This window comes from Carassius auratus, chromosome 49, assembly GCF_003368295.1.
Source record: "Carassius auratus strain Wakin chromosome 49, ASM336829v1, whole genome shotgun sequence".
Classification (NCBI taxonomy): domain Eukaryota; kingdom Metazoa; phylum Chordata; class Actinopteri; order Cypriniformes; family Cyprinidae; genus Carassius; species Carassius auratus.
In genome coordinates, this window is record NC_039291.1 from 15,224,284 (window position 1) to 15,252,150 (window position 27,867).

At 35.8% G+C, this 27,867-nt stretch overlaps 1 protein-coding gene across 2 annotated transcripts; it reads left to right on the forward strand.

Annotated features, from left to right (window-relative positions):
• The first annotated feature begins 1,421 nt into the window (after positions 1-1,421).
• On the forward strand, positions 1,422-27,758 carry LOC113066334 (integrin beta-1-like). Of its 2 annotated transcripts, XM_026238236.1 has the most exons (17): positions 1,422-1,607; positions 16,536-16,602; positions 16,891-16,976; positions 18,349-18,565; positions 18,661-18,831; positions 20,557-20,795; positions 21,828-21,983; positions 22,074-22,169; positions 22,565-22,654; positions 22,728-22,868; positions 22,955-23,157; positions 23,664-23,902; positions 24,012-24,234; positions 24,425-24,654; positions 24,741-24,907; positions 26,233-26,310; positions 26,692-27,758. In XM_026238236.1, exons 2-16 carry the CDS (start codon positions 16,536-16,538, stop codon positions 26,308-26,310), a joined length of 2,403 nt encoding a protein of 800 aa, XP_026094021.1. In that variant the 5' UTR covers positions 1,422-1,607; the 3' UTR covers positions 26,692-27,758. The 2 variants fall into 2 exon arrangements, with proteins under 2 accessions (XP_026094021.1, XP_026094023.1); XM_026238238.1 differs by lacking the exon at positions 26,233-26,310.
• Positions 27,759-27,867: the final 109 nt, after the last annotated feature.

A 27,867-nucleotide genomic window follows, 5' to 3' on the forward strand; every position in this document is an offset into this window, starting at 1 on the left:
ATAGATAGATAGATAGATAGATAGATAGATAGATAGATCTCTTTTGTCCGTCTCTTTCTCTTTCTCTTGTGTTTATAGAAACCAAGGTTCTCAGGGGCTGTTTTTCTTTTCATGTGATACAGGAATTTTTATTTTATTTTTCCATTTTAATAATGCATCCACCCAATACTTTCAACATGACATCAGTTCTCACCCTTGACTTTCACTTCTCTTCTTTATTTCCTTTTCTCTAGAGAAATCTTAATATAGCAGTCTCCTCCATAACTGTGTACTGCTATAGATCTACTTTATATTATTTGGTGTGTGTGTATAAATGCTAAAACTGTAGCATGAAAATAGTTATAAAAAAGATATGACACAATATTTCTGCAGGAAGAGTGATACGATGAGGAGGTGATGGGAACCGTAATAACACTTACACATACACTACATATAATACTAGTGATTTTAACCAAATTAAATCATCATATTATGAGTAATATATATATATATATATATATATATATATATATATATATATATATATATATATATATATATATATACCCAGAGACACGAGAGACCTCAGACAGCCCTGGACTGAAGGGACATTATTTTAAATGATAAAATTTTAATAGATGACTACTACATTTTCTTTTGAATGAATGGAGCAGAAGGTTTCCTCCATCATGAGAGTTTTATGAATGATTATTAATGGTTTAAAGAACCGGTTATGACTTCGGTTCATTCTAAACTGCATCAGTATCTGCTTTATTATAATAAATAAAATGGAAATTACAGTTTTAAATAAAGTGTTCTCTGGGATAAAATATGTAAAAACGTTTTATTTCAGAAACCAAATAATTAACTAACAACATAGATAACTAAAATAAAAAAAAACTAAAATGGAAAATAGAATTAATAATTTTTATAATATATTATTATACGATATAAATTATAATAATGTAATTAATTATAAAATAGTATTCGTAATTTTCTTTACGTATAGAATTACAGCCTATGTAAAGATTTAAAAAAAACTTTACATTAATTGATTCAAAATATAAATAAAAACTATAATAGTATATCGTTGATATTAATATAACACTGATCAGGACAAACAATAACTACTTGTTTCTGAATCTCATAAATGTGGACCCAACAGGGAAATAAATTAATAAAAATAAATAAATCTTTTTTTTTTTTTTATCTCAAATGAAGAAAAAAACAGTACATATTTACTTCAAAGATGTAGCTTCTCTTCAAACAAATAAAATAAAATAATGATTATAGAGATTACACTTTAATGAATTCTAAACTTTAATTCTAATTCCTAATCACATTTTTGGGGGTTCTTAAAGCGGCTTCGTGGCGTCATGCGGCAGAGCGGATGACGTCAGGAGGTGTTTCCTGTGGGCGGGGCCTGTCTGCTGACGTCACACTTCTTCTCTCTCAGTCTGTCTGTGATAAACGCTGCACGGACTCTGAGGAATACTTCACTCCACAGAATGGGTTGCTTGCTGTGATTTGTTTTTGGCTGAAGGATTTATGAGAGACTCTTCTAGGGTTAAAGAGAAACAGAAGGATACACGTTGACAAAAGACGAAAGTGACGAGAGAAGCCAGAAGGTAAAGTTACCGTCTGAATGCCATCCTCCGAGTGAAAGGACGCAGTTTCACCGGGGCTTTATGTGCTGTTCATATAGAAGTGATGAAGTGTTTTCTGAATCAGATGTGAGTGTGTGTTTAAGTTGTTTGTGTGTCTCGAGGAACGGTCCCTGCGCAGATAGTTGAGGTGCTTTAGAAAAGATGTGGTTCTTCTGGTAGGTTAGTCCTAAAGACAGCTCTTTGGATGTTTACCTTACTTATTCTTTATTGATTTATTCTTTTGTAATGTCTAACACACAACAGGCGTTTGTTTAAGATGCCCCATCTGTTTCTATATCAATATCAATGCAGCACTATACATTTGTTGATAGGGAGAATAATATTCATAAGCATTATGTACCTATATACTATTTTAATTTGAATCGAGGGTTTTATTTAAACTGATTATTTATTTATTTATTAATTTATTTATTTATTAGTCTAATGCAAAAGGGAAAAGAAAAGATGACGTGTAGAAACGTTTGAAAGTATAATTTTACATTAAAATCTAGAGCTCAAGCGTGATTTGTGTGTGTATATAAAGGTCAATACTCCAGAAAGCAGACTGCATTGATAAACTGGACGCGGTGACATCCTTGTAATTTAAGAAAGGACGTCTGGCTGCTCTGTCCTTTACAACAACCTCGTGTCTGACAGCAGAGGGGCTTTTTTAATCAAGAAAATGGGCTTAAGACTCAGTGTAGGTGGAATAAATCAGGCGTGTGGTCAGTAGCATTTGTTTACTGATGGTACATGACCTCTGACCTTCACAACAGCTGCTGGACAGAAGAAAAAAGCCTTTATTATTGGATCTTTAACCAGATAAGTGCTGAGCAGTTGTGCCATCCCTGAGAATGACTATGCAATCATTGTGTTGTGTTTCTGCTTTGTTGGTAACTTAAAGATGCTTAAACAGTTCTGCATGAAGGTATCAATCGTGATTAACTTTAAATAAGTGATTCGTTTTTCTTTTGAAGTTAATGTGCAAATGTTTGGTCCAATACATTAAAATCATATGCACTTATGTTTCTACAAAACTAATTTCAAGCATTTGAGATGAAGGCTTCAGATCAAAAGCTCTTTGAAGATCAAGAAGAGCATAAATGTAGTTGAGTCTGTCCAAACTTTTCATTGGTGCATTTCTCGTGTGTTATGTATAATAATGCTTTAGTGTTGAGTCTTGTTCGAGCACTCTTGTCAGTTCAAATCTTAGCAAATATATTCATAGGAACGGTTCCAGTCATTGTTTTCCAGACCGTGTTTGGCAGTCGTCCTGAACCAGGCTTTGGTCCTGAATTCAGGGAGAAGACCAAGAGTAAACCACAAATATAAAATCCAGATTAAAGGCATAAAAAAAGGTTAAATATCATTGTTGTAATTTATTTCTACATTACGTAACGATTAAATCTGAAAGCTTCTGTGTGGGGGAAAAAAACCCTGTAAAAATACGTCAGGATTTGGGGAGAAAAATGAGACATTCTTAGTGCATTTCAGTTCATTATTCATGGTATATATTGCAAATGGGAAGAGCAGACCACAAATGCATAGTATATGTTGTCTTTTCTTTTTTTTATTGTTATAGCAGAGTAAAAATGAGAATAAAAGAAAGCAAAAGAATGCAGAGAGTGAAAAGAGCTGTTGCCACAGATATTCATGTTATATCACGTCACATTAAAGTTATTCTCCTGAGTTCTGACAATAATACATGAAGAACAGTGTCCAGCTCATTCGGTTAAACTGACAGAGAAGGATTGTTTGTAGCACTATATATTATTTGAAACGATTTGTTTTGATCATTTTGAGTGGAATGTCCCCAAACTGACAGAGAAGGATTGTTTACAACTTCTACAAACCAGAAGTGCCTCCCAGAGTTTAATCGCAGATGGCTCATTAGGGAGAAAAAGGTGGATGATTATCTTTCATGGAATACAAAATATTTATTTCAAGGCTTTTTTTGGCTAGTTTTCTTTACACTATGAGTTGTCAAACTCCCCAAAATGGAAAAAAAAAGCACTATAAAAGTAGTCGATATGTCCCATGTGCTGTTATTATTCTAAAGCTTGAGGAACAGACTGAAATATATTTATTTATACCCTGGACCACAAAACCTTAAGTGTCATTTTTTTAAATTGAGATTTATACATCATCTGACGTCTGAATAAATAAACTTTGCATTGATGTGTGGCTTGTTATGATATGACAATATTTGGTCGATAAACAACTACAGTATTTGAAAATCTGGAATCTGAGGGTGCAAAAATATAAAAATACTGAGAATATCACCTTTAAAGTTGTTCAAATGAAGTCCTTAGCAATGCATATTACTGATTAAAAATTATGTTTTTATATATTTACGATAGGAAATTTACAAAATATCTTCATGGAACATGATCTTCACTTAATATCCTAATGATTTTTGGCATAAACAAAAAAATAATTATATATTTGACCCAGACAATTTTTTTTTTTTTTGGCTATTGCTACAAATATACACCGGAGACTTAAGACTGGTTTTGTGCTCCAGGGACGATATATATATATATATATATATATATATATATATATTCACACATTTTTCCACTTTAGCTTATTCTGTATTTTTATTAAATATGCTCATATTCAAATTGAACAAGGTATGATCAGTTATACACTATACGATCAAAGAAATGTGTCATCATGACATCAAACCTGGAGTAACATGTCTTGCAATTTCTTATCTGAATATACAAAAACAAAACAAAAAAAGTTATACATACGTTTCACACAAAGCCCTGTCTGTGGTTCTGTGGTTCTTTGTCAAGTTTGGAGATTTCTGATCACCGTTATTACTGGTTGCTTGGACACTTCAGAGACACATTTTTAACCCATTTTCTGATATTGTTTATGCTTGCAGACCATGTTTATCCTTCCTAAAATGTATTTTTTTTTTTTCACATAGGTTGTATTTTGTTCTCAGAGTCTGTTTCTTTATTATTGAGTCTGGACTAAAATCTTAAAACACGTTTCTGGAAGAACTCGACTCAAAACAATTGGCTGTTTCAGAGAGTTACTCTACAGCAGTATTCATCAATGCATGTTTTTTGGCTTATAAAGGACTGAAATCTGTGACCGTGGGCACATTTCTTTTAAACCCTTTTCCTCAAATGTCTGTTTTCATGTCCAGATAAAGGAGGTCAGAATGTGTCTATCTCATCTCCACTCGTACAATCTCTCGTTTGATGCTGGTCTGGAAAACACGTCCCTGTCTAATCTGATCTGTTTCTGTCCCCTCCCTATTTTCTTCGAGCGTCCGCTCTTGTCTGATCTCGGTTCTCATTGCTCTTACCGGCCAGCCAATGAGAAAGAACCTTTCTTTGCCGGTGTACAATGTTAGCATGATTCATGTGAGCCAGCGGAGGTCACAGCAAATTAGCTTGATATTGCCCTTCAGTGTCATGTGGTCAGTGCAGGACTGTGTAGATGGTCTCTCGTCGTTTAACCAATCTTCTTGCCTGTAAGAATGCTGAAAACAATTGTGAAGGGAATAGAAAAGAAAACTATTTTACCAAAAATGAATGCAGATGTTCTTACTTGTACTATGAGCATGAATTGGTTTGCTAAGGTCTTTGGGGTGAGTAGATGGGAAAGTTTTGAATCAGTTGTCTCAGTGAACAGCTGGTGTTGTACAGCTGTGGGTAGAATGCAGAACCATAAAAAAAGAAAGAAAACAAGATATGAAGTGAAACATTATATTGTTCCTCATCTGGGATAGATTCTCACCAAACAGGAAGGTTAATCTTAATTCAGCGGCACTCATGCGGACTACTTTCAGGTCAGGTAATGTTGCTGGAAGTCACTGATGTCACATTGAAACTGATTGGAGGGAAATCAATCTTCGACCAACAAAGCAAGGCTTTTGTTCTTTGTATGTGTATTGGGATGGATGAAACATAAAATGTACAGTGATAATAATTTGTTACCATACACCATTATATAAATACATAAAATATGAAGTATATCCAGTATGAAGAAACATTACAGATATACATGTGTAATAATCACAATAATTTATTCTAGAAATTGTAGTCCCAATGTAGTCCAAATTACGTTGTGTTGTATTCGAAGTGCTCTCTCGTGAGCGGTTCAGAGCAGAAATGAAGGTGTTATATGTTGAAAATCGAATGATGCTCTCTGTGAAGGTGCGCATGCAAACTTAAATATGGAGAGTCACGGTAATGACATAACAGCATTGGTCATTGCACGATCTGATGGTGAAAGTTACTACTGAGGTTGTAGATGAAGATCGTTGAATAAAAAAAACTTGATATGCTTCATGTGGATTCTGGGATTTTTAAATACACCACTCAAGAATAAAAGGTTGTTTATGATCTCTTATTGTTGCATTTTGGGCATAATTTATGGTCTTTTTTGAGCACATTCAGAAAACTGCAGTGCATAATAAAATATTTAATAAGTAATGGTCAAATTGTTACAGAATTTAATCAGAGTTTCAGTCTCAAGTTTGGAATACTTTGAACTCTGGGTTAAATAAATACATGAAAATAAAATTACAGTTATTTCTGTTCCAGGAAACCAATATCCTACATCTTTCATCTTGTAGATCTTATATCCTATTAAGCCATGTCAAAAGATAAATAATGGCTTTATATATGTGTGTGTGTGTGTGTGTGTGTTTGTGTCACAGTCCTCATCTCCTGTTAGGTTTATTTTGTGATAACAACCTGCTGATAATTGGACCGACCAAGACACCAATACAGATCTGAGATAAAACCGTCCATTTCCTCTGAACTATTACAAGCCTCGCCGTCTACAGAGATTGGACAGCTCTGCCCACCTGTAATGGTAACACTAACAAGGGTCTGTAGGTTAACATTAGTCAATGCAATAATCTATGAATTATGAATAAACGTGAATTTACAATAGTGTTTAGCATTAAACATCAACATGCATTAGTAAACGCTAGACAGGTTGTTGTTCCCAGTTAATTAACATGATACCTAATGCATAATCTAAGTGTAACTGTTTAGGGTTACCGCTGTAACCTATTATTGTCCTCTGAGTCACCCCCTCCATTATAGTGAATTATTAATTCATATCCAATAATAAAAATGATAGATTAGCGATGCATCAAGCACAGTTCAACCAGGAGGAATATGAAACAGATAAGTTCGAGCCTGAAGGGGATTCAATACGAAACAGACACAGTGCATAAAATTGTTCATTTGTTTTTTAATTGTACATTTCTTAAAATAAGCATGTCCATATGTTCAGTGCTAACCACTCTTCATATATTATAGTGTGCATCACTAAGGTCCTGGTGGGGGTGTTTTTATAGCCAGGGCTTCACCGCGAGGGGTTTTTGGATGTTTGCCAAGCTGCTGGTTCCTGTGTGATGGGGAGATTCCTGTAAAGCCAACACAACGGTTAAGGGACTAGTCAGGCAGAAACAGTAACGTTACGATGGCCCTGAACCCTTTCAGTTTCAGAGGCGTAATATATCATGCTCAGTGAAGTCTGTGCATTATATGTGTGCGAGCTTTTATAGAGGGCCAAATGATTTGGGGTGCATTTGATTGATGCTAGTGGGGATGCTGGGAATAGGCTGTAAGAGACTTTGTTCTGGTCGTTGGGAAAACAGATCTCAGGGATTCCTGGGATGTTGTTTTGGAGGATGGTAGAGTTCGTGGTTGACTGCAGAGGGTGGAGGAGATGAAATGAAGGGGTTGGGCTTAGGGTGGAACCAAGCTGAGTTGAGTTTAGCCGTATATTCAACCCAGGCTCATTGGAAACATGTGCCTATGCCTACACTTTTGCAAAACTCCTAAAAAGGATCAAATAAACACACGTGGCATTCCACATTGTTGCTTTTCACACAAATTATGATTACAAGGGCAGCTTATTGATTAATAAAGACTTATTTTCACGTGGTTCCTTGCACAATACTATTTTATGACCTTAAAGCATTTTTACCATAGTGCTTGATTTGTAAACGAATACATTTCGAAGTTTGCATCTCATTTATGCTTCCATATGTTTGGCTTTTCTGATGTAGTAAACTTGCTCAATAGCCCACCCGGTACAGCATTGCACTTGCAGTGTGAAACGTTTGGCTACGAGACAATAACAATAAAACACTACTGATTTGTTATTCTTAGTGGTGTTTACTAGGTCAAGACCTTGCTAATGCTTCATTTACACTGAAGGAGGAACCCGAGCCTCATCACACTGACTTGAGCCAGAAACACCCTGAAACATATCACAACGTAAAAAAAACTGAACACTTTTAGCAATGCCCAAAACACCCTACCATCAGGGTGTTTACAATTGTGTGAGTAAAGGATGATCACATTATATTTGGAAATGTAAAAATGGAGTTGCTTTTTGTAGTAGCTTGCACAATATCTTATGTCTCTCTGCTGGTTGGTGATTACATACATCTTGTTCTATTTGTGTCGTTGTCGAATTGTGGTTGGCTAAGTAATGTCCAGTACAGCAGAAAGTGGTATTGATCCAGTCTGACTGTGAAGGATGGGCTTGAACTCAAGCATTAGCGTGGTCAGTATTCCCCTAAAGGTCCATCTATAGAAAGAGCAGCATTTCTCTTTGATATTTAGCAATATTTTTGATTTTGTAGTTTGAAAGTCAAGCAAAATGTTGGTTTTGCAAATGCATTGTTTACAGCATGGATTCCCAAAGTTTTTGTCAGGCAGACCAATTTGACCTAAATTGTGACCCTGGACCACAAAAGCAGTCTTAAGTGTCAAGTTGTGGAAATGCCATTGATTTATGGTTTGTTCAGAGGACAATATTTGGCCAAAAACAACTATTTGAAAATCTGGAATCTGAGGGTGCAAAAAAAATCTAAATAATGAGAAAATAACCTTTGATGTTGTCCAAATGAATTCTTAGCAATGCATATTACTAATCAAAAATTAAGTTTTGATATATTTACAGTAAGAAATTTACTAAATATCTTCATGGAACATGATCTTTACTTAATATCCTAACTATTTTTGCCATAAAATAAAAACTGATAATTTTGACCCATACAATGTCTTTTTGGCTATTGCTAAAAATATACCCCAGAGACTTAAGACTGGTTTTGTGGTCCAGGGACACAAATATTATATTTTGGCTATTAATATTGCTTTACGGCATACATGTACTTAATTGTATTCACAAGAAAACTGAAACAGTCATGTTTCATTCAAAGTAATGGTAGCACTTTATTTTGAGGACAAATTCTTACTATTAACTAGCTGCTTTTTAGCATGCATATTACTAGCATATTGACTGTTTATTAGTACTGTTTTATAAAGCACATATTAATGTCATACAACATATACTTACTATAGGGGTAGGATCAGGGTTTAGTTTAGGATAATGGCATGTAATTGTAAGTAAGTACATGTAATCTATAACAAAAAATACTGCAAAATAAAGTGTTACTCATGAGCACCAGAAGCAGTCAAGAGAGACAGGCGGATTGTTAAACCTGGAGCTCATTGGATGCTCCACCGTTTTAAAGGGATATGGCATGGCTGTGTTTGGCTCTCATTTCAGGACAGAGGTTGAATGGGGGATCTGTGGGCATTTGTTCTGATCCCTCTTTCCCAGTCCAGAATGGAAGAGAGCAGAGAAGAAAGAGAGTGGTTTAGGGGTTTGACGTTTCGGTCTGAAATAGAGGTGGGATTTCAGTGTCCTCCCTTTCCTGTTTTTCTCTTTGCTCCTTTTATGTATCTCTTGAGTGTTGTTGTTGTTGTTTTTTTTACATTTGAATGCATCTTTGTGTTACCTTCTTATGCCAAAAAAATACACTAGGATCAGAAAAAAAGTTGTCTTCTGGCCAAAAAGAAAGAGTCTTGTTGTGCACACTTTTTCCCATGGTGCTCTCTGTTCGGCCTTCCCCTAGCATTCCTGAGTCTAGAATGCCTCATTAAACAGAAAAAGAGCAACAGCCATGTTATTATTATTATTATTATTATTATTATTATTATTATTATTATTATTATTATTATTATTATTATTTCAGTTTACCTCTGATTCACCACAATGTCCAAACTATCTTGAGCGCGTTCTGAACAATCCTAATTGAGATTGTAGATAGAGTGTCAATGGTCTATTTGAGAGATAGGTGGCGGTAATGCACTTATAAGTTTGCGGATAAAGCAAGAAGAATAAGATGCATCAGGCACTGGCTGTTGAGAAAGTGCTCAGGACAGTTCGGTCACTGCTGTGAAAATCAGAGGTAAAAAAAACTATATAAATACTGTTCAGTTTCCAGCACAGACCGATTGTTTTGTGTCTTTACACATCAATGTATCTTCACGAGCCGCAGGGTTTAATTTGGTTTTGTTTGTGTATGTTTTTGTGACTCTCAAAACTGTGATTCCCATCCACTTTCATTATAAGACTGACAGACTGCGACGGTTTGAGTTAAAAATCTCTGTTTGTGTTCTACTGAAGAATCAAAGTCACCTACATCTTGGACGCCCTGAGGGTGAGCAGATAAACGTCACATTTTCATTTTTGGGTCAACTATCCCTTTAAGCAAGTAAAGTAAGTAAATAAGAATAAGGCTTATGCATATTTTATTTTTGTATTAAAGACACACAGGGCTAGTTGTCACAACTGCTGTTAATTGAAACTGATTTGAAAAGAATATATTTTCTTAATGTATGAAATACCTTTTTGTGTAAGACACGAAGTAGATTTGTTTTTTATTTTTTTGTAATTTTGGAAATGTTTACAAGACACCGCTTTCAACCTAAAGGCAAAACTTGGTCAAACTTTATTTTAAGGTCCAACTTTCACTATTAACAATCTATTAACTATGACTTTTACCTTATTAAACTCCTAATTACTGCTCATTAATAATTATTAAGGTAGTTGTTAAGTTTCGGTAATGGGTAGGATTAGGGATGTAGAATATGGTCATGCAGAATATGTACTTTATAAGTACTAATAGACAGCCAACATATTAATAATAGCATTATTATTATACTATTAATAAGCTATTTAATAGTGAGATTCGGTCCCTATGTCTTGGACGTTCATTTACATGACAAGGTTTTTTTTTTAGCCTGACAATGCAAACTTTTGAAAACATGTCTCAAACTGCAAGTTTTTAAAAACGATGCCATTATCGTCTCTGTAAACTACAGAAATGCTAATTTGGGAAAAGCGTTTCGTTATACGCATGTGTATTACTCAACAGTAATGTTCTTTACAAAGTGACATCGCCACCTACTGGCCTGGCATGAATAACACAGCATTTTTAGTCGCTTTAATTGCTCTATCTGACCAGGGATCTTTTTGACAACACTTTTCAAAAATTGTGAAGGAAAAACTTTCCATTTTTAGCACATCGTTGTCATGTAAACATACCCTAATACTCAGTGTAACTAGAAGCTTTTCGGGAGTTTTGGTGTGACCTCACAGAGCTGAACCCTCAATGGCACGTGGTCAATCGATGTAGATCTGCCTGAGATCTAACACACACACACTTATTAACTCACACTGACCGAATTACCCAAGAGTTAAACTCACAGCCTAACAACTTTCAGACGTGTCTGGGCATCCCCACAGCTCCCACAGTGTCTCTCTTTAGCGCTTAAAGGGATGAATTCCTATAAACCATCTCATCTTTGCCCATTGAGTTTAATGGAAACCACATGCATTACATTCGGCAGGGAAGTAAAAGGCATTTCAAGTTTTACCCTGGACGCCCCGCATGAGCTGAAGGGTGTTTTTGATCCAGTAAGGATTTGACAGCACTGGTTGTATTTGTGATTTCTTCGGTACAGTACTAGCATCAGACATTTCTTACATCAAGCCAGTATCAAATTTATTTTACAACTCGTGAGGCTTTTTGGGGAGAAATTTTGTATCGCTAAAGATAATGTGTGTTAGCTTGAGGACATTTACATGCTAGTATAATAGTCCTAAAACCTGACAAAATAATTTAACTGAGGACACAAAGATCTGTGTAATAGAGTTTACTTTCCCTTGTGAAAAAATTATAGTTTTGAAAATAGCACTTATTGTGAAAAAAAGGGAAATGCATGAGTGCAAACTGAATGTAATGTTTCAGACACACTGTTTTATAAAACATTTAAAACATTTAGAGTTGCTGTGGCTCAGTAGTAGAGCATTGCGTTAGCGGTGCAAAAGGTCTTTTTTTTATTTTATTTTTTTATTGTGAATGCAAACAATACAAAGATGACATCAATTATATACAACTTTATGTAGAGTACTCAATATGTATCAACAATATGTCATCTGAATATACAAAACAAACATACAATTTAACAATTGCTAACATGAAAAATAAAAAAAGAACATGTGGGTAAGATATTGATTTATATTTCAAGTAGAGTATACAAATTAAAGTCATTACAAATTGAAGTTGGTTTTCTAGCTTTCTTATTTACAGAGGATGAAATAGTATTAAGATACATTTTAAATTCTTTCCGAAAAACAAGAAAAATTGGTTTGTTGTTGGTGAATTTACATTTATGGATATAGAATTTGCCAAGAAAATAAATTAAATTTATAACAAAACAAGATTTGTTGTTATTTGAATCAGAATCAAAGTGTCCAAAAATAATATCTTTAAAAGTAACAGATATGTCTTTTCGGATATTATTTTTAATAAATGTTACCACATCTTTCCATAGATGTTCAGCATAGGAACATGTCCAAAATAAGTGAAAAACAGTTTCTGTGTGAACTTGGCAGAATGAGCATCTTGTCTCAATATTGTTTTTATATTTAATCATAAAATAATTAACAGGGTAAAATTTATTTAGTATTTAAAATGATACTTCTTTCACTTTATTGGTGAGAAAATATTTTTGTTGTAAAGACCAAATCTTTTTCCACTTTAAATTTTTAAATAAATTATTCCAGTAAGAGATTGCAGGAGATATTGAGATAATATCTTCAGTAAAAAGGGATCTAACTTTCTTATTTCTATCTTTTTTTCCTGAAAAACATATTTGACCTATTGCAGTGTCTACTGGCTCAGGGAAAGCAATGTTTATTGTAGTAGATTGTTTGTAGTTTTTAAAAAGCATACAAATTCCTGATGGTATTGCTCCCATAACTATTGCAAATTCTTTGGGAGTAACTGGCATGTTGTATTCTGAAAGAAATTCTGCATAATTCATTAGTAATCCTTTGTCATTAAATAACTGACAAACTAAAAGTAATCCATTATTAAACCACCGATCAAAAAATAAAGTTCTATTTTTGTATAAAATATTCTGATTGTTCCAAATAAAGAATTTATGGGGAGTGAAATTATGTTTATATATTAAAGCCCATGCCAAAATAACCTGTTGGTGGAAATTTGAAAGTTTGATAGGAATTTTTGATAAGTTATAGTTGCACATCAATAAAATTTTATACCTCCAATATATGAAGAAGTTTGTTGAGGGAAAATATTCCAGATGGAGTCTTGATTTTTCAAAAATCGATGAAGCCAATTTATTTTGAAAGTATATAAGGAACTAAAATCAATAAAGTTTAAACCACCTTTGTCGTAAGAATTTAAAATGACAGATTTCTTCATATAATGGCATTTATTTTTCCAGACAAAATCTGTTAGAGCTCTATCAATCAATTTACATGTAGGCTTATCTACATATAGAGATTGTGCGGCATAAGAGAGGCGTGAAAGTCCCTCAGCCTTAGTGAGCAAAACTCTTCCTTTAATAGATAGATCCCTTTGAAGCCAGCAATTAAGTTTTTTCTTAGTTTTTTCAATAATCGGATTAAAGTTTGTTGTACATCTATTTTTTTCTTTAGTTATTTCTATACCAAGATATTTAACAGTGCTTTTAACAGCTATGCCACATATTAAAGAGAGATTACAATTTTTAATGGGAAATAATACGCATTCATCAATATTGAGATTTAAACCAGAAACTTTAGAAAATGACTGAAGGATATTTAAGGCTACTGGGATTTGAGAGGAATCTTCCAAAAACAATGCTGTGTCGTCAGCCAACTGACTAATGATTAATTCTGCATTTCCAACAGTGATTCCTTTCAGGTTACTGTTTTTAATATGTAAATTGAGAAATTGCACTGCAATTAAAAACAGATAAGGAGACACTGGGCATCCTTGACGAACACCACGATTTAGAGAAAACCTGGTAGAGGTGCCGTTTTTCAGTTTAATTGAACTATTTCCATTTACATATAACATTTTAACCATCTTACAAAAATAATCACCAAAACCAATTTTTTGAAGTGCTTGAAATAAAAAACCATGTTCCAAAGTATCAAATGCTTTATAATAATCTAAAAAAAAGATAAAGCTGTCATTAGAAATTAAATCAGAATAATCTAAAATATCTAATATTAATCTTATATTATTAGATATATGTCTATTTGGCATAAAGCCAGATTGTGTTTCATCAATAATAGAAGGTAACACTCCCTTTAATCTTTTAGCCAGTACTAAAGCAATTATTTTATAATCATTGTTTAACAATGTTATTGGACGCCAATTATCTAATAAAGTAATATTTTTACTTGGCTTGGGAATAAAAGTGCGGTGCAAAAGGTCATGGGTTCAATTCCCAGGGAGCACACATACCGACAAAAAAAATGTATAGCCTGAATGCACTTTAAGTCGTTTTGGATAAAAGCATAAATGCATAAAAATGTAAACATTACATGTTAAATAAAAAAGGAAAATTTAAATTAAATGCAAATGTCTGAATTTGTTTCAGTGTAAACTAAAATATACTTTAATGTAATTTCTATCAATGTATTAGAATATATTTGTAATTACACAGGTGTAATGATGAAGTACTTTAGTATATTTAAAATATGTAAATTTTAAACTGTAAAATGAAATAATGCACTCCAGTTGCAATTATAATCAAGTGTGTTGTATGCATAACACATTAGTCAGCTCATCAAAACAAGTGTACTTCTTAAAATATGACACAAAAAGTAAACAATGATTAAAAATGCACATAATTCAACATTTGTACAGTTTATTAAAAAGTTTATTTAAAGTTACTAAAGTGCATATTTGTTATGAAAGTGTCTCTCTACTTCGATTAAGTGGCCTTTTATTTCATTTAATATTATATTAGTTTTAAGTAAATATTTTTATATATATATATATATATACTTGAGATTTGCAGTACACTACAAGTGCACATTCTGGTATTTTCCTCTCCAGGAAGCTTTTATTTAATTATTTAATGTCCTGTTTTTTTTAGGATATGTCAGTACAGGAAAGAAAACATCATTTATCAAGCCTTTACTTCAATACAAGGAAACTTATTTTTGCACTTGATAATGTTAGCCGCTCATACTTTTTAGTAGATTTCACTCTACTGAAGACATCGCTGCATCCAAAGTGCTGTCGAGCCCCTCACTCACATGTGGAGCCCAAGCAAGGGTAATTTATTAAGCAGACACAACACACGGCCTCATGGGACACGTTTATCAATAATGCTTGCTTTCAGCAGGCTAAAGTGCTCTGAATCGAACCAGGGATCACTCTTCCAGGGAACTCTAGAGACTATTGAACACAACAGAGTTTATAAATCAGAGTTTTTCATAATCATTATAAATCAAAACAATCCCTTTAAGAGTCAGAACACAATAATGACATAATATATTTGGACAGAATACACATACATCACATGAAATAAATCTCTACAGCTTTTCTGTGATCACACAAATAGTTTTTATTTACAGTGTGCTCCTCTCTGTTAAGCTGAGTTTTAAAAGATATTGTTTGGCGGCTCGAGTAACACCCTTTGCCTAAAGTAGTCGGCACTATTTCTGGCAGGGCAAGAGCCACTAGGAAACGCTCCGAGCGGTCAGTGATGGCTTCTCTTACCCAGGAATGGCATCTGAGAGGCGGTGTTAGAGCCGAGAATAGATGAGCTCTGTTGGCCGATGAAGGTTTACGACCTCCAGTGAACTCAAGGTCATCGCTACGAAAATATGAGCCGTAAAACCTCTTGTTCTGCGCATTTTAGAACATGGCATTAAAAAAGCTGAATGGAAACCAAGATGTGCATAAATTAGAAAAATGCATATAAAAGAACGTATGCCTAAAATATGCACACAAACTAGATGGAAGCACATTCACTGAATGAATTCCTTAATGCACATTAAAAAAGTCATGTGACTTGATGGCATAGCTGGACTAACCAGCGGATATTCTGAAATGCATGAGCCCAACTCTAGTCAAAGTGGTTTGCTATTACTTCCAAGAAATGAACACAACCGTACTCGAAAAACAGCAGGCGTCCTCCTCCGAAAGCATTAAGGTGCAAGTCATTTATTTTATATGAAAAAATACCCACAGTGGCTTCTACTGTAGGAAATGACCTTTTCCGTAGTGATATTTGGTGCTAGTTTATTTTAGTAGTATTTTGTTCTCTTCATCTTGCTGGATGGAAACCTTTTCATTTGCTAAAGTTTTGAGCCATGTTCCAATTTTGCGCACAAGTTTTGGATGGAAACACAGCTAGCGAGGTTGCGATGATGAGAACAGACAAAGAACTGAAGCAGACTAGCAGTATAAATACACAAAATAAGGAACATGTGGGACTGATCGATTAATGGGAATAAATAAACACCGAACCGAAAGTAGAAAACACAGACAGTACTTGATTTGTGTTTTCCAAAAGCATAGCTAGACAACTATGGTCACAAGTCATCGTTACCAACACAGTTAAACAATTTGGTGTTTACCAAACCTATAGTTTCAACAAAAAGCAGCGCAAAGTTGTGTGGTTGAACTATAGTTCTCGATCTGTGGCTGTCTCTTAAACAAATCATGCACATTCTCTGTAGTTTTTCTGAATAACTGTGTATTATATATATTGAAACGCAATGCACTGCTTATTCTTTGTCTCTTTGTTGCAGATGGACCTGAAGCTGCTTTTCATGTCGACATTATTCGGGATCATTAGTTGCAGCAGCGCACAGCAAGGTAATGTGAACTCTGTCGTTTCTAATCCAGTGTATTTGTGTCCAGTGTGCTGTAACTCTGTCCGACTCCGTCAGAATTAATAAGCGCTGGGTTTCTATGAGGATAACGAATCGTTCTCTCTTCAGAGCGAGTGGTTAAATACTGATGTCATTGCGCGGTCGGAGCATTATCCGTAATGGAAAGCACAGAGTAGAGGAGTCATCTTGGCTCCAGTTGCAGCGAGCCGGAGTGATGTAACTGAACGGAAGCTGTAGATGTGAAACAGTCTCTGTCTCTTCTGTTCTGCAGAGGGCAACGAGTGCATCAAAGCCAACGCTTTATCCTGTGGCGAGTGCATACAAGTGGGGGCTAAATGTGGATGGTGCACTGATACAGTGAGTATTCGGTTCTTTAACCCTCCAAACACATTGACTGACCCGGTGTATTTATGCTGAATCACACTCGCATTCATGCTGACTAATCAGAGCTGTACTGATAGACCAAGAGAATGATATCTCTACATATTGCAGACATGATATCATATACGACGCTTCAATAAACAGGAGGTTAATATCAAATAACTTGCTGCTGCTCCTGGACCAAACAGACATAATGCTGAAGAAAATGTTAATAGCTATGGCAGATTAGCCAGGAACAGTAATGACGGAGGAATGTTGTCATTCCATTCATGCTCGGAAATCTCATTCCAACTGCTTCTGCAGGGAAACATCTCGGAGATTTCTTCTGAGAGATTCCTACAAGGAGCCCTTAAAAGAGATTTCAAGCATCAAGATGTTTCCATGCATCATCACGTCCACAAAAAAGAGACACTACTGAGATACTGTTAGCATTGCAGTTATTTTAGTACATTACGTTAAACTAAATTAAAATGTTAAGAGCTGTCTTGGCATCTAGCTGGAAAAAAAATTGAGAATAAAAAAGTTTTTTGCATTTTATTTCGGATTACGTTTATTTTATTTTTAAATAACATTTATATATATTAATTTATTAAATTGTCAAAACACAATAGTTATTTCTTTAGATTAATTAACTCTAAGATGATTTTCTTTACTAAAGCTTTCTTTTTATTACACACACTCAATATGGAAAAACATTTTTTGACCGTACATGTTTTTTAATTTTATAGTATGTGTTTAATTTCTCCATTGTTTCTATGAGTACACTAATTTAATAAATTAATATTTTTATTGAGGAAGTACACGTTAAAAATTACAGTAAACCCATTTTTAATTAAATACGAAAACTAAATTTCTGCTGTTATTTCGACATTTCTATTCATCCGTGAATCCTGAAAAAATAAAATGTAACAATTTCCACAAAAATATTGTGCACAACTGTGTTCAACACTGATAATAATCAGAAATGTTTCTTGAGCAGTAAATCATCATATTATTCTGATTTCTGAAGATCATGTGACACTGAAGACTGGAGGAATGATGCTGAAAATACAGCGGAGCATCACAGAAATACATTACATTTTAACACAGATTCACACAGAAAACAGCTGTTTGAAATTACAATAATATTTCATAATATTATGATAATAACAACGACGTGAAACACCACAAACAAGATGTTGAGGGAAACAAAAAGCACGACAACAGTAGCAATCAAATAATGATTTTAAAGAACTACAACTTAAAGATAAGGTTGTAAGTTATCTGAATATTTATGATCCTTTTTACAATGGATTTGTGTTATTCACTGCTTCATGCTTGGTTCGCGGTTATATGTTGTGTGCATCAGGAGTTTCTGAAGCAGGGAGAGCCGACGTCTGCGCGCTGTGATGAGCTGGAGTCGCTCAGGAAGAGAGGCTGCGACGCCGGGATCCAGGATCCTCGCGGGAGCCTAAAGATCCTCAAGAACAAAGCAGTGACCAACCGCAAGAAAGGAGCAGAGAAACTCCGACCCGAGGACATCACACAGATCCAGCCTCAGAAACTCAGCCTCAACCTCAGATCTGGTGCAGACTCACAATCTGAAACCTGTGATGGTTTTTATTGATCGCTGCATGTAATATTAATGCATTTCTTTGTGAATGGATTGTAATTCCTGTAGGGGAACCTCAGAATATCAGACTGAGGTTCAAGAGGGCTGAAGACTATCCCATAGACCTGTACTATCTGATGGACCTGTCCTACTCCATGAAGGATGACCTGGAGAACGTCAAGAACCTAGGGACGAGTCTGATGAAGGAAATGTCCAAGATCACCTCAGATTTCAGAATAGGTGAGAGTCAGAGCCCAAAACATTGTCTCCTTGTTTTTTAACATGTAATAACATTGTAATATATGTGAAGTATAATGGTTCAATTATTTACTTTTAAATGTATGCATCTCAAATTATAAATGAACCACATGCTGATTTTCAGGACAGATTTCCATAAAAAATGTAACATATAACAATCTTCACCTCAAACGTTTAACCCTCAAGCTTTTATTTTGTAGACTTTTAACTCTGTGTTTAGTCACCTACTGTATTTCTAAATGCTTCTCATTAAATGACTACAACTTAAACAGCGTAATAATCAGTGTTGGGTATAGTTACTTTGGAAAGTAGTTAGTTAGGTTACAACGTTACCATCAATTAAAAGTAATCAGTTATGATACAGCGTTACCTATTCATAAAAGTAACGCGTTAGAGTACTCATGCGTTACCAAAAATTAAAAGCCGTTTGCAGCGGCTCACACATGACAGACACAGCCCCCGGCCCCTTTAAATGCACCTAGAAGTCGTGACTCCCGTCTCCCGACAATGAATAACGTCAGTCATCCGACTAAATTAACACTGCAGGATAACAATAACAGGAAAGAGTGTCAGCAATCGGGTATTCCACATGGCGTTTTATTTATTTATTATCACAGAACATATTATTAATCAAAATTCGCACCTACCCAGCCCGGGTAGCCTAGGCTACTGTATATTATGAGCACCACAAGATCACTCCTGATTTTTCTTTAACTTTAAATAATGCAGTTATCAAAGTACAAGTATGCTTACTTGTAAACACAACCTTAAACACGCTTGCAGATTTAAATCCATTTTAAAATGATGAACAACCAGCCAGCCAATGATCTAACAGAAATTAACAGCTGCCTGTCAAACAAAAATGATAACAAACCGAATTAAAACCTTCACTGCAACACAGGCAAATGACAAATCGCTTAATAGGCGAACTAATTATTATTAAAGTGTCACTCACAGTCACAAGCCTAAATTCGCTATAACACAGTCCTCTTACATTTACTCTTCAAAGTAGTGATTAAAACGTAGCGTTAAATTTGAGGTAGAATTTTTGGCGGTCGACAGAAGCTTTTCACCAAAGCAGAGTGTGCATTTTACCATTATGTTCTCTTCTTTTTCGTTGACAAATTGAAAATAATGTGCGTACTTCCATAAACCAAACGCTGTCCTCTCTGCTATCTTGCCGGGAGTTCAAAAAAAAAAAAAAAAAAACCCCACACACACAGGGTCAGGCGCAGGGCACAGACGCATCACAGCCATTGACTTTACGATCACAGAGCTTCGGCTCCGCTGATACATCCGCAGGTGGCACAGTAGACCTAGGACTACTGTCTGACAAAAAGCAGGCTGCAGTCGGGATTTTCCTTTCCTTAAAATAACGGATTACTTTTTAAAAAAAAATAACGAAGTTACTGATTACTTACGCACGAAACTAACGCGTTAAGTTACAAATTTCAGGAAAAAAGTAATTAGAGTACTCTAACGCGTTGATTTGTAACGCGTTACCCACAACACTGGTAATAATCACATATGCTAGTCTACTTTGTATAGACTAATTTTCATGAAACATGTTTTCTGAAACCCTGGCTTAGAATATTACTTTTATGACCTGTAATTAAACCAAAGCTTTCCTTACACTGCCAAATCCATTAGAGACACGAGCGGGCATGCACTTAAAGCTAAGACGCAGCTTTGCTCATTTCCGGACAGGATTCGGCTCTTTTGTGGAGAAGACGGTGATGCCGTACATCAGCACGACTCCAGCCAAGCTCCTGAACCCCTGCACAGGGGACCAAAACTGCACCAGTCCCTTCAGCTACAAGAACGTGCTGAAACTGACCAGCAACGGGGCGCAGTTCAACAGTCTGGTGGGAAAACAGCAGATATCTGGCAACCTGGACTCCCCTGAGGGGGGGTTTGATGCCATCATGCAGGTGGCCGTCTGCAGAGTGAGTGAAGGACGACTGTAGACTGAGAAGATGTGCAGTGAAATGATGAACACTGAGATTGCTCAATCATACAGGATTTATACAGTACATGTCGAAGCAGTGTATTTAACCTTCTTAAGTAATGCTTCACTTTTTCACACAATTTTATATCAAAATCAACTTCAGGTCAAAGTAATCCACCCTGTTATTATTTTATCAAAGCATTTTTTTTTACAATATTTTCTTAATGTCAGGACACAAAAATGTGTTTTATGCATTTGTATCTCAAAACAAAACAAACAGCAAAACAAACAAATTATGTGTTGACAAGAAAGTAAGTACGATTCATTCACACATGCATGCGTATATACAGTATATATATATATATATATATATTTTCATGTGTGAATGAATTGTGTCCACCACAGAATAAAAAAATAAAATAAGTAATTTCAGTAATGGCTTTTTATCGATCAATTCATACTTTCTTTTTTTGAGATTGCTAGTTTATATCTCGCAGCTGAAACTTAGAGTTAAAATCCTGCAATTCTGACTTATTTTACAATTTTGACTTAAATTGTGCATTTATATTTAACAAATCAGAGAGGGTAAAAAATTTACATTTTAAGATAAAAACTACCAATTGAGAAAAATAAACTCACAATTCTGAGAAAAAGTCCGAATTTTAAGATGCAAGATACAACAACAAAAAAAGTCGTTGTTAAATTAATTAACAATTAAGTTTCTTTTTTTATCCCGTAGTGGAATCTGGCTTTCATATTTATTTTTCCCGGAGCTTAACCAAAACCAGTTTTACATATCTCTGTCATAATTATACAAAGGTATTTTAAAAACAAAAATCAGATTTTCTACATTTTATGTTTTCCAAAAGGTAGACCCCTGTTCTCATTTGGTTATTTTCAGACTGTCTTTATAAGTGAAACGCTGCAGTAATATACTCATTTGTGTCCTCAATCTTGTTTTTGGTCTCAGCTCACTCTTTGTATTCCTTGGCCTCATTTTTCTCCTTCTTCCTGTTGTTTTCTCTCTCAGGAGCACATCGGCTGGAGAAACGTCACTCGTTTGTTGGTGTTCTCCACAGACGCAGGTTTCCATTTTGCCGGCGATGGCAAACTGGGTGGAATCGTGCTTCCCAATGATGGGAAATGTCACTTAGAGAACAACATGTACACCATGAGCCATTATTACGTGCGTATATGACATCTTCAGCTGGTGTTCAGAGCAGACTATCAGATGTTTGACAGAGTTAGCAGAGCTTTCATGTCCTCTCCTGTCTAGGATTACCCCTCCATCGCCCACCTGGTTCAGAAACTGAGTGAAAACAACATCCAGACCATCTTTGCCGTTACAGAGGAGTTCCAGCCGGTTTACAAAGTAGGTCCACAGATGATCATCCTGATGTGTCTGGAGACGGTAGTGTCTTGCACTTGGCCGATTAGAAGGCAATTTTGATTTGTAAAGGTTTCCACCAGGCCTGAAGTCTTCTTCCACACTAGTCAAAACCTTGGAAACTTTATAGAGCTGGCTGGATTTAAACAAATCATAAATGCTAAATGTGAAATGTTAGCACATGCACATGATTCCTCAAATCATCCCATACAGCAAAAAATCTACATCTGCAAAAACATGTTTCAAAATATATGTGTGTAGATATATTTTCTGGCAATATATATATATGTATATATATATATATGGGTTATTATTATAAACAAACACCCCGAGTCCCTGTGCTGAAGATCCATGGAGGTTTGTTTTCTCTTTTTCCACAGGAACTTAAAAACCTGATCCCAAAGTCTGCAGTCGGGACGCTTTCAGCCAACTCCAGCAATGTGATCAATCTCATCATCGATGCCTACAATGTGAGCCCATGACGTTTCTTCAGCAATATCTGCCGTGTTTCCAGGAACTGGCCTGATTTGTGTTTCCTCTCAGTCTCTTTCCTCCGAGGTGATCCTGGAGAACAGTAAGCTTCCTGAAGGAGTGAGCATCAGCTATCAGTCGCGCTGTAAGAACGGAGTGGTGAACGAGGGAGAGAACGGAAGGAAGTGCTCTAACATCTCCATCGGAGACGAGGTGAGGCCACATCAGCACAGAGCATCATCCGTCATCCGTAGCAGAAACCGCTAGCCGGTTGTTTTCTGTTTCCAATGCATTCCCAGGTCTCATTCAACATTAACATCACGGCTCAAGGCTGTCCCAAACAAGGCAAACCTGAGAGCATTAAGATCAAGCCCCTGGGCTTCACTGAGGAGGTGGAGATCATGCTCAACTTCATCTGCGAGTGTGAATGTCACAAACACGGCATCAGGAACAGTGAGATGTGTCATAACGGCAACGGGACGTTTGAGTGTGGAGCCTGCAGGTGAGACGCTCCTCACAACAGTCCTTATAGAAATGCATGTCTTTCTTTAATTGATATTTTTCGTTATATTTGTTTAAAGCTACTTTTGGTATCTATGTCATGCTTTTCTAACACAATAATGGCTTTAAATGATCTTTTGTGGATATGATCTTTCTCAGACAAATTTATTGTGGCTATTAACTAGATGCAGTTTAATATGCATTTAACTAGATTCATTGCCACATAATCAATTGAGCCCTGATATATAGATATACCGGTCGATAGATTTGATTTTAGGGTTAAATGTAGCATTGAATCTCTAATGTAAATAATGATGCAAATCATGGTAAAAATGTTTGATAGTCATTTTGCTCTGCAAAAAAAAAAAAAAAATAATTAAATAGGACACATTATAATGCACAGAACAAAAATCTGTATTGTGCTAAAAATCCCTTTTAGTCTCTGAAAACATAAACACGTACGGGACAGAGTTTGTATGTGAGTGAATGTGAGCTGTGTCCTCTCAGGTGTAATAAGGGACGTGTGGGCAGGCAGTGTGAATGTCGAAAAGACGAGGTGTCCACCGAAGACCTGGACAAGAACTGTCGCAAGGACAACGGCACGGACATCTGCAGCAATAACGGCGAGTGTGTGTGTGGCACCTGCGAGTGCAAGAAGAGAGACAATCCTGAAGAGCGCTACAGCGGCAAATTCTGCGAGTGCGACAACTTCAACTGCGACCGCTCCAATAATAAACTCTGCGGAGGTACGCATGTCACCAATACATCACTCGACAGATCCTTAATAGAAGAAACGCAGCTTGGGTAGACGAGGAAGACGGTCTGGAGGTGTTTGATGTGGTGTTTTCCCTGCAGGACACGGCCGCTGTGAGTGCAGGGTGTGTGTCTGTGATGCTAACTACACGGGGAGCGCGTGTGACTGCTCTCTGGACACCTCCACCTGCTTAGCCTCCAACAAGCAGATCTGTAACGGCCGGGGGGACTGTAAATGTGGGACCTGCATATGCACCGACCCCAAATTCCAGGGTCCCACCTGTGAGATCTGCCCCACCTGCCCCGGGGTCTGCACTGAGCACAAGTCAGTGAACACATGCACAATATATGACACATTAAACTACAGAGAGCACATGCACAGCTTCAGCCATGAATTGCTGTGGACCACTTATACAGCTTTTTTTTTTTTGGGACAGAATATATCAAATATATGCTAAATATATGGTGTAACTGGCACAGCTTTTTCATATAAATATACGAAACGTGTGTCTCAGGGAGTGTGTGCAGTGCCGAGCGTTTGGCACAGGAGAGAAGAAAGACACTTGTGAGAGAGACTGCAGCTACTTTAACCTGATCAAGGTGAAGGACAGAGAGAAGCTCCCTCAGCCGGTGCAGGCCTTCCCCCTCATGCACTGCAAGGAGAGAGACGCCAACGACTGCTGGTTCTACTACACCTACGCCGTCAGCAACACCGAGAGGGAGGTGCATGTGGTGGAGACGTTAGGTGAGGCTTCGAGCCAGGGTTTAAATGCCTGCTCCTTCAGTAGCAGTAGTGTTTGTACACTCTCACTGCTGTGCTTGGTTTGGCAGAGTGCCCGGTGGCTCCTGACATCATTCCCATCGTAGCGGGCGTGGTCACAGGCATCGTTCTGATTGGTCTAGCTCTGCTGCTGATCTGGAAGCTGCTCATGATCATTCACGACCGCCGTGAGTTCGCCAAGTTTGAGAAGGAGAAGATGAACGCCAAGTGGGACACGGTAAGAAAAAAAAAAGCTTTTAAAACAGGATCAAGAAATCTTTTATTTGAGCTTGTGCAGTTTTTGTTTTTAGTCTTTCCAAAATTCCAAGATTGTTTCATCAGAAGTGTCGATTTCCTTTTTATGAGCGCTCCGTTTTAGGATTTTAGGCCAGCTGTGGAACTAAAGGAGAGGCTCCTGGTTTTTCTGGGTCAGTCAGGACGATGCTCTGCTGCCCTCTGCTGGCTCACCTCATGAGCTCTCCTGAAAAGAAGCGTGCTTAATAGTACTCAGTGTGCACTTGTAGTGTACTTCGGGTCTCATAAGTATATTTAAAAAAAATCTGTACTTGCTGATAATTTTAATGAAATAAAATCCCGGATAGAGACTCTTTCAAGACACTTAAGTACACTTTTAAAAAATGCGCTTAGTAAACATGTCAAGTAATGCACATTTTAATAATCTATTTATCATGCATTAAAGAAATACTCTTGATTTTAAAGAAGCACACTTATATTTTTAACTGTAGTGTTATACAACATTTAATTTCAAGTTACATTAAAGTATTTTAGTTTATTATTCATGTTTGTACATTTTAATTGTATTTCAAAAAACAGTAGAAGTAATTATGAAATTACTTACAAAGATGTAAAACCTTACTCTTAAGTTCATCTAATTGCATTTAAGATACATTTAACTATAATACATTTCATCATAAAAAATAACTCTTGCACTTAAGTGTCTGAAAGTATAACTTTGAGCTTAGTATATATATATATATATATATATATATATATATATATATATATATATATATATATATATATATATATATATATTTCATTTTCACAAGGTCAATCTGAAACAGGCACAGGTCTGAATCTGCTGATTCACAGGAAATGTAGTGTGACAGTATTTTAAGGTTGTAACCAGGTATTATTCAGCTGAGTAAAACTTTATCAAAAAGTCTTTATATTTAGTCTTTATAAAAGTCTGATTTACTTAAACAAATGTTGTTGTTTTTTATGATTATAATTTCTTAGATTCACAAAAGTGTTTAATTTCAGAATTAGCAAGTTTATCAAAGTGAAATTGGACTTAAATACAAGGCTTTTAGTTGCAACTGATGGAATAAAAGACTCCTTGTTTATTTTTCTGGGTTTAACCTTGTTTTACACAAATTTGTTTATTTTTTATTGCACTTCTACTCCGTATGCATGCTTTGCCTGTTTTTCCCTTCATGCTCATGAAATCTCTCTCTGATCTCATCCTTTTATTCTCCATGTGTTGTCATGATTTCAGCTCTTCTGTTGCTTCATCTGTTGTCTGTCTCTGTCCACTCTCAGACAGACAATCCAATTTACAAGAGCCCTATTAATAAATTCCAGAACCCAAAATATGGACATAAAGCTGTGCCTCTATAAGTTTGTATACCTCTCCTCTTTATGCATGGCTTTTTTTCTGTGTGCGCGTGTGTGTGTGTGTGTGTGTGTTTCTGTACCTGATTGAATTTTTCCATCCTTGACGCATCAACTGATATATTTCTGATGTATTTAAGGTATAAAACACTGACTGACTAAAGCATGAGCATCTTAATGAGCGTTTAACTTAATAATACATTTTCTTCACTGGATATTAATGTGCATTGAAATTCTGTTAATATATACCAGCTGCATGTGTTTTATTTTGTACCTTTCTTAATTCAATGTTTATTGCACTTTCTGGGGGTGCATGTGCATTTAGACGACAGGTTGAAGTTGTATAGTGCTGTATGTTTAACAATCTGATCTTTGTGTGTTTCACAGGGAGAGAACCCCATCTACAAGAGCGCCGTCACTACCGTGATCAACCCCAAATATGAAGGCAAATAATGGACATGGGTATCACACACACGAATGTTTGGAAAGGGATAGGTTTGCAGATACCCTCAATTTTCCTTTAAATCTCATCGTATGTCATTCTTTCAGTAGTAGTGTTTTATGACGGGCCGGCTGCCGCTTGTCCCTTGCAAACGTGTACAGTTTGTATAGTCTTCAGTTTGTCTTCTTTTAAACCCTGTGTACGTCACACATTCTCAGAACAGAACAGACATTTGTGCCTTGAGTCAGGTGTTTCACTCTAAGTGATGGTGAAAAGGCATCCTTGAATCCCACCCAAAAATGGCAAAAACTCATCAAATGTCATTTATAATCATCATATGAATTTTTGTTTATATCATCTCAGACTTCTTCATCAATCATGTTGGCATAAGGAATTATCTGAGCAGTGTATATGCAATATTTCATTTTATCTATACTAAGTTTGGTTTGATATGCTAATAATCAATGCATATTTGTTTACTGTCGCACACATCCAAAACATCTTCTTTAGCATTTGCTACTCATTTCCCACTTGATGTTGCTCTTAGAGAATCATTATGGCACGTGTCTCGTGTTCAGCTGAAAAGGTCTGTGTATTTTATATATTATGAAGGATTATTTGCTGAATTATTATGAGGCTCTTGATGAGTATCAGTGTATTCTGGTGATGTCCTGTAGAAAGCCAAATGTCCTTACACTGCTCATTAGTAATGAGCCCAATTATTGATACCTACAGATTTCAGCTAGTATATTTCAAACTAAAAAAATGTAATATGGAAGTTGTAATATTTGAACAGTTGCGTATTTAAAGTCAAAGATGAAGCTCTATGTTGTTAAGACAAATTATCTGGAGAAAATGAAGAAATAGTGTAGTTTTGTGTTCAAATGTTGATATCATATGCTCTAAGGTACAACAACGTTTTATTTAGTAATGATTTAAGGGAACGTAATCGGCAGATGCAGTCATTTGTAAATGTTTGACACAATAATAAATATGAAGCTGAAGGATGCGAGCTCTTTTAAGTGCCTTTTTCAGGTTTCTCAGTATTGCGATTTTGAATTTATTTATTAAAAACAAAATCTAAAAGTCTGTGATCATGTCTTTCTTTCAAACGTAATAAA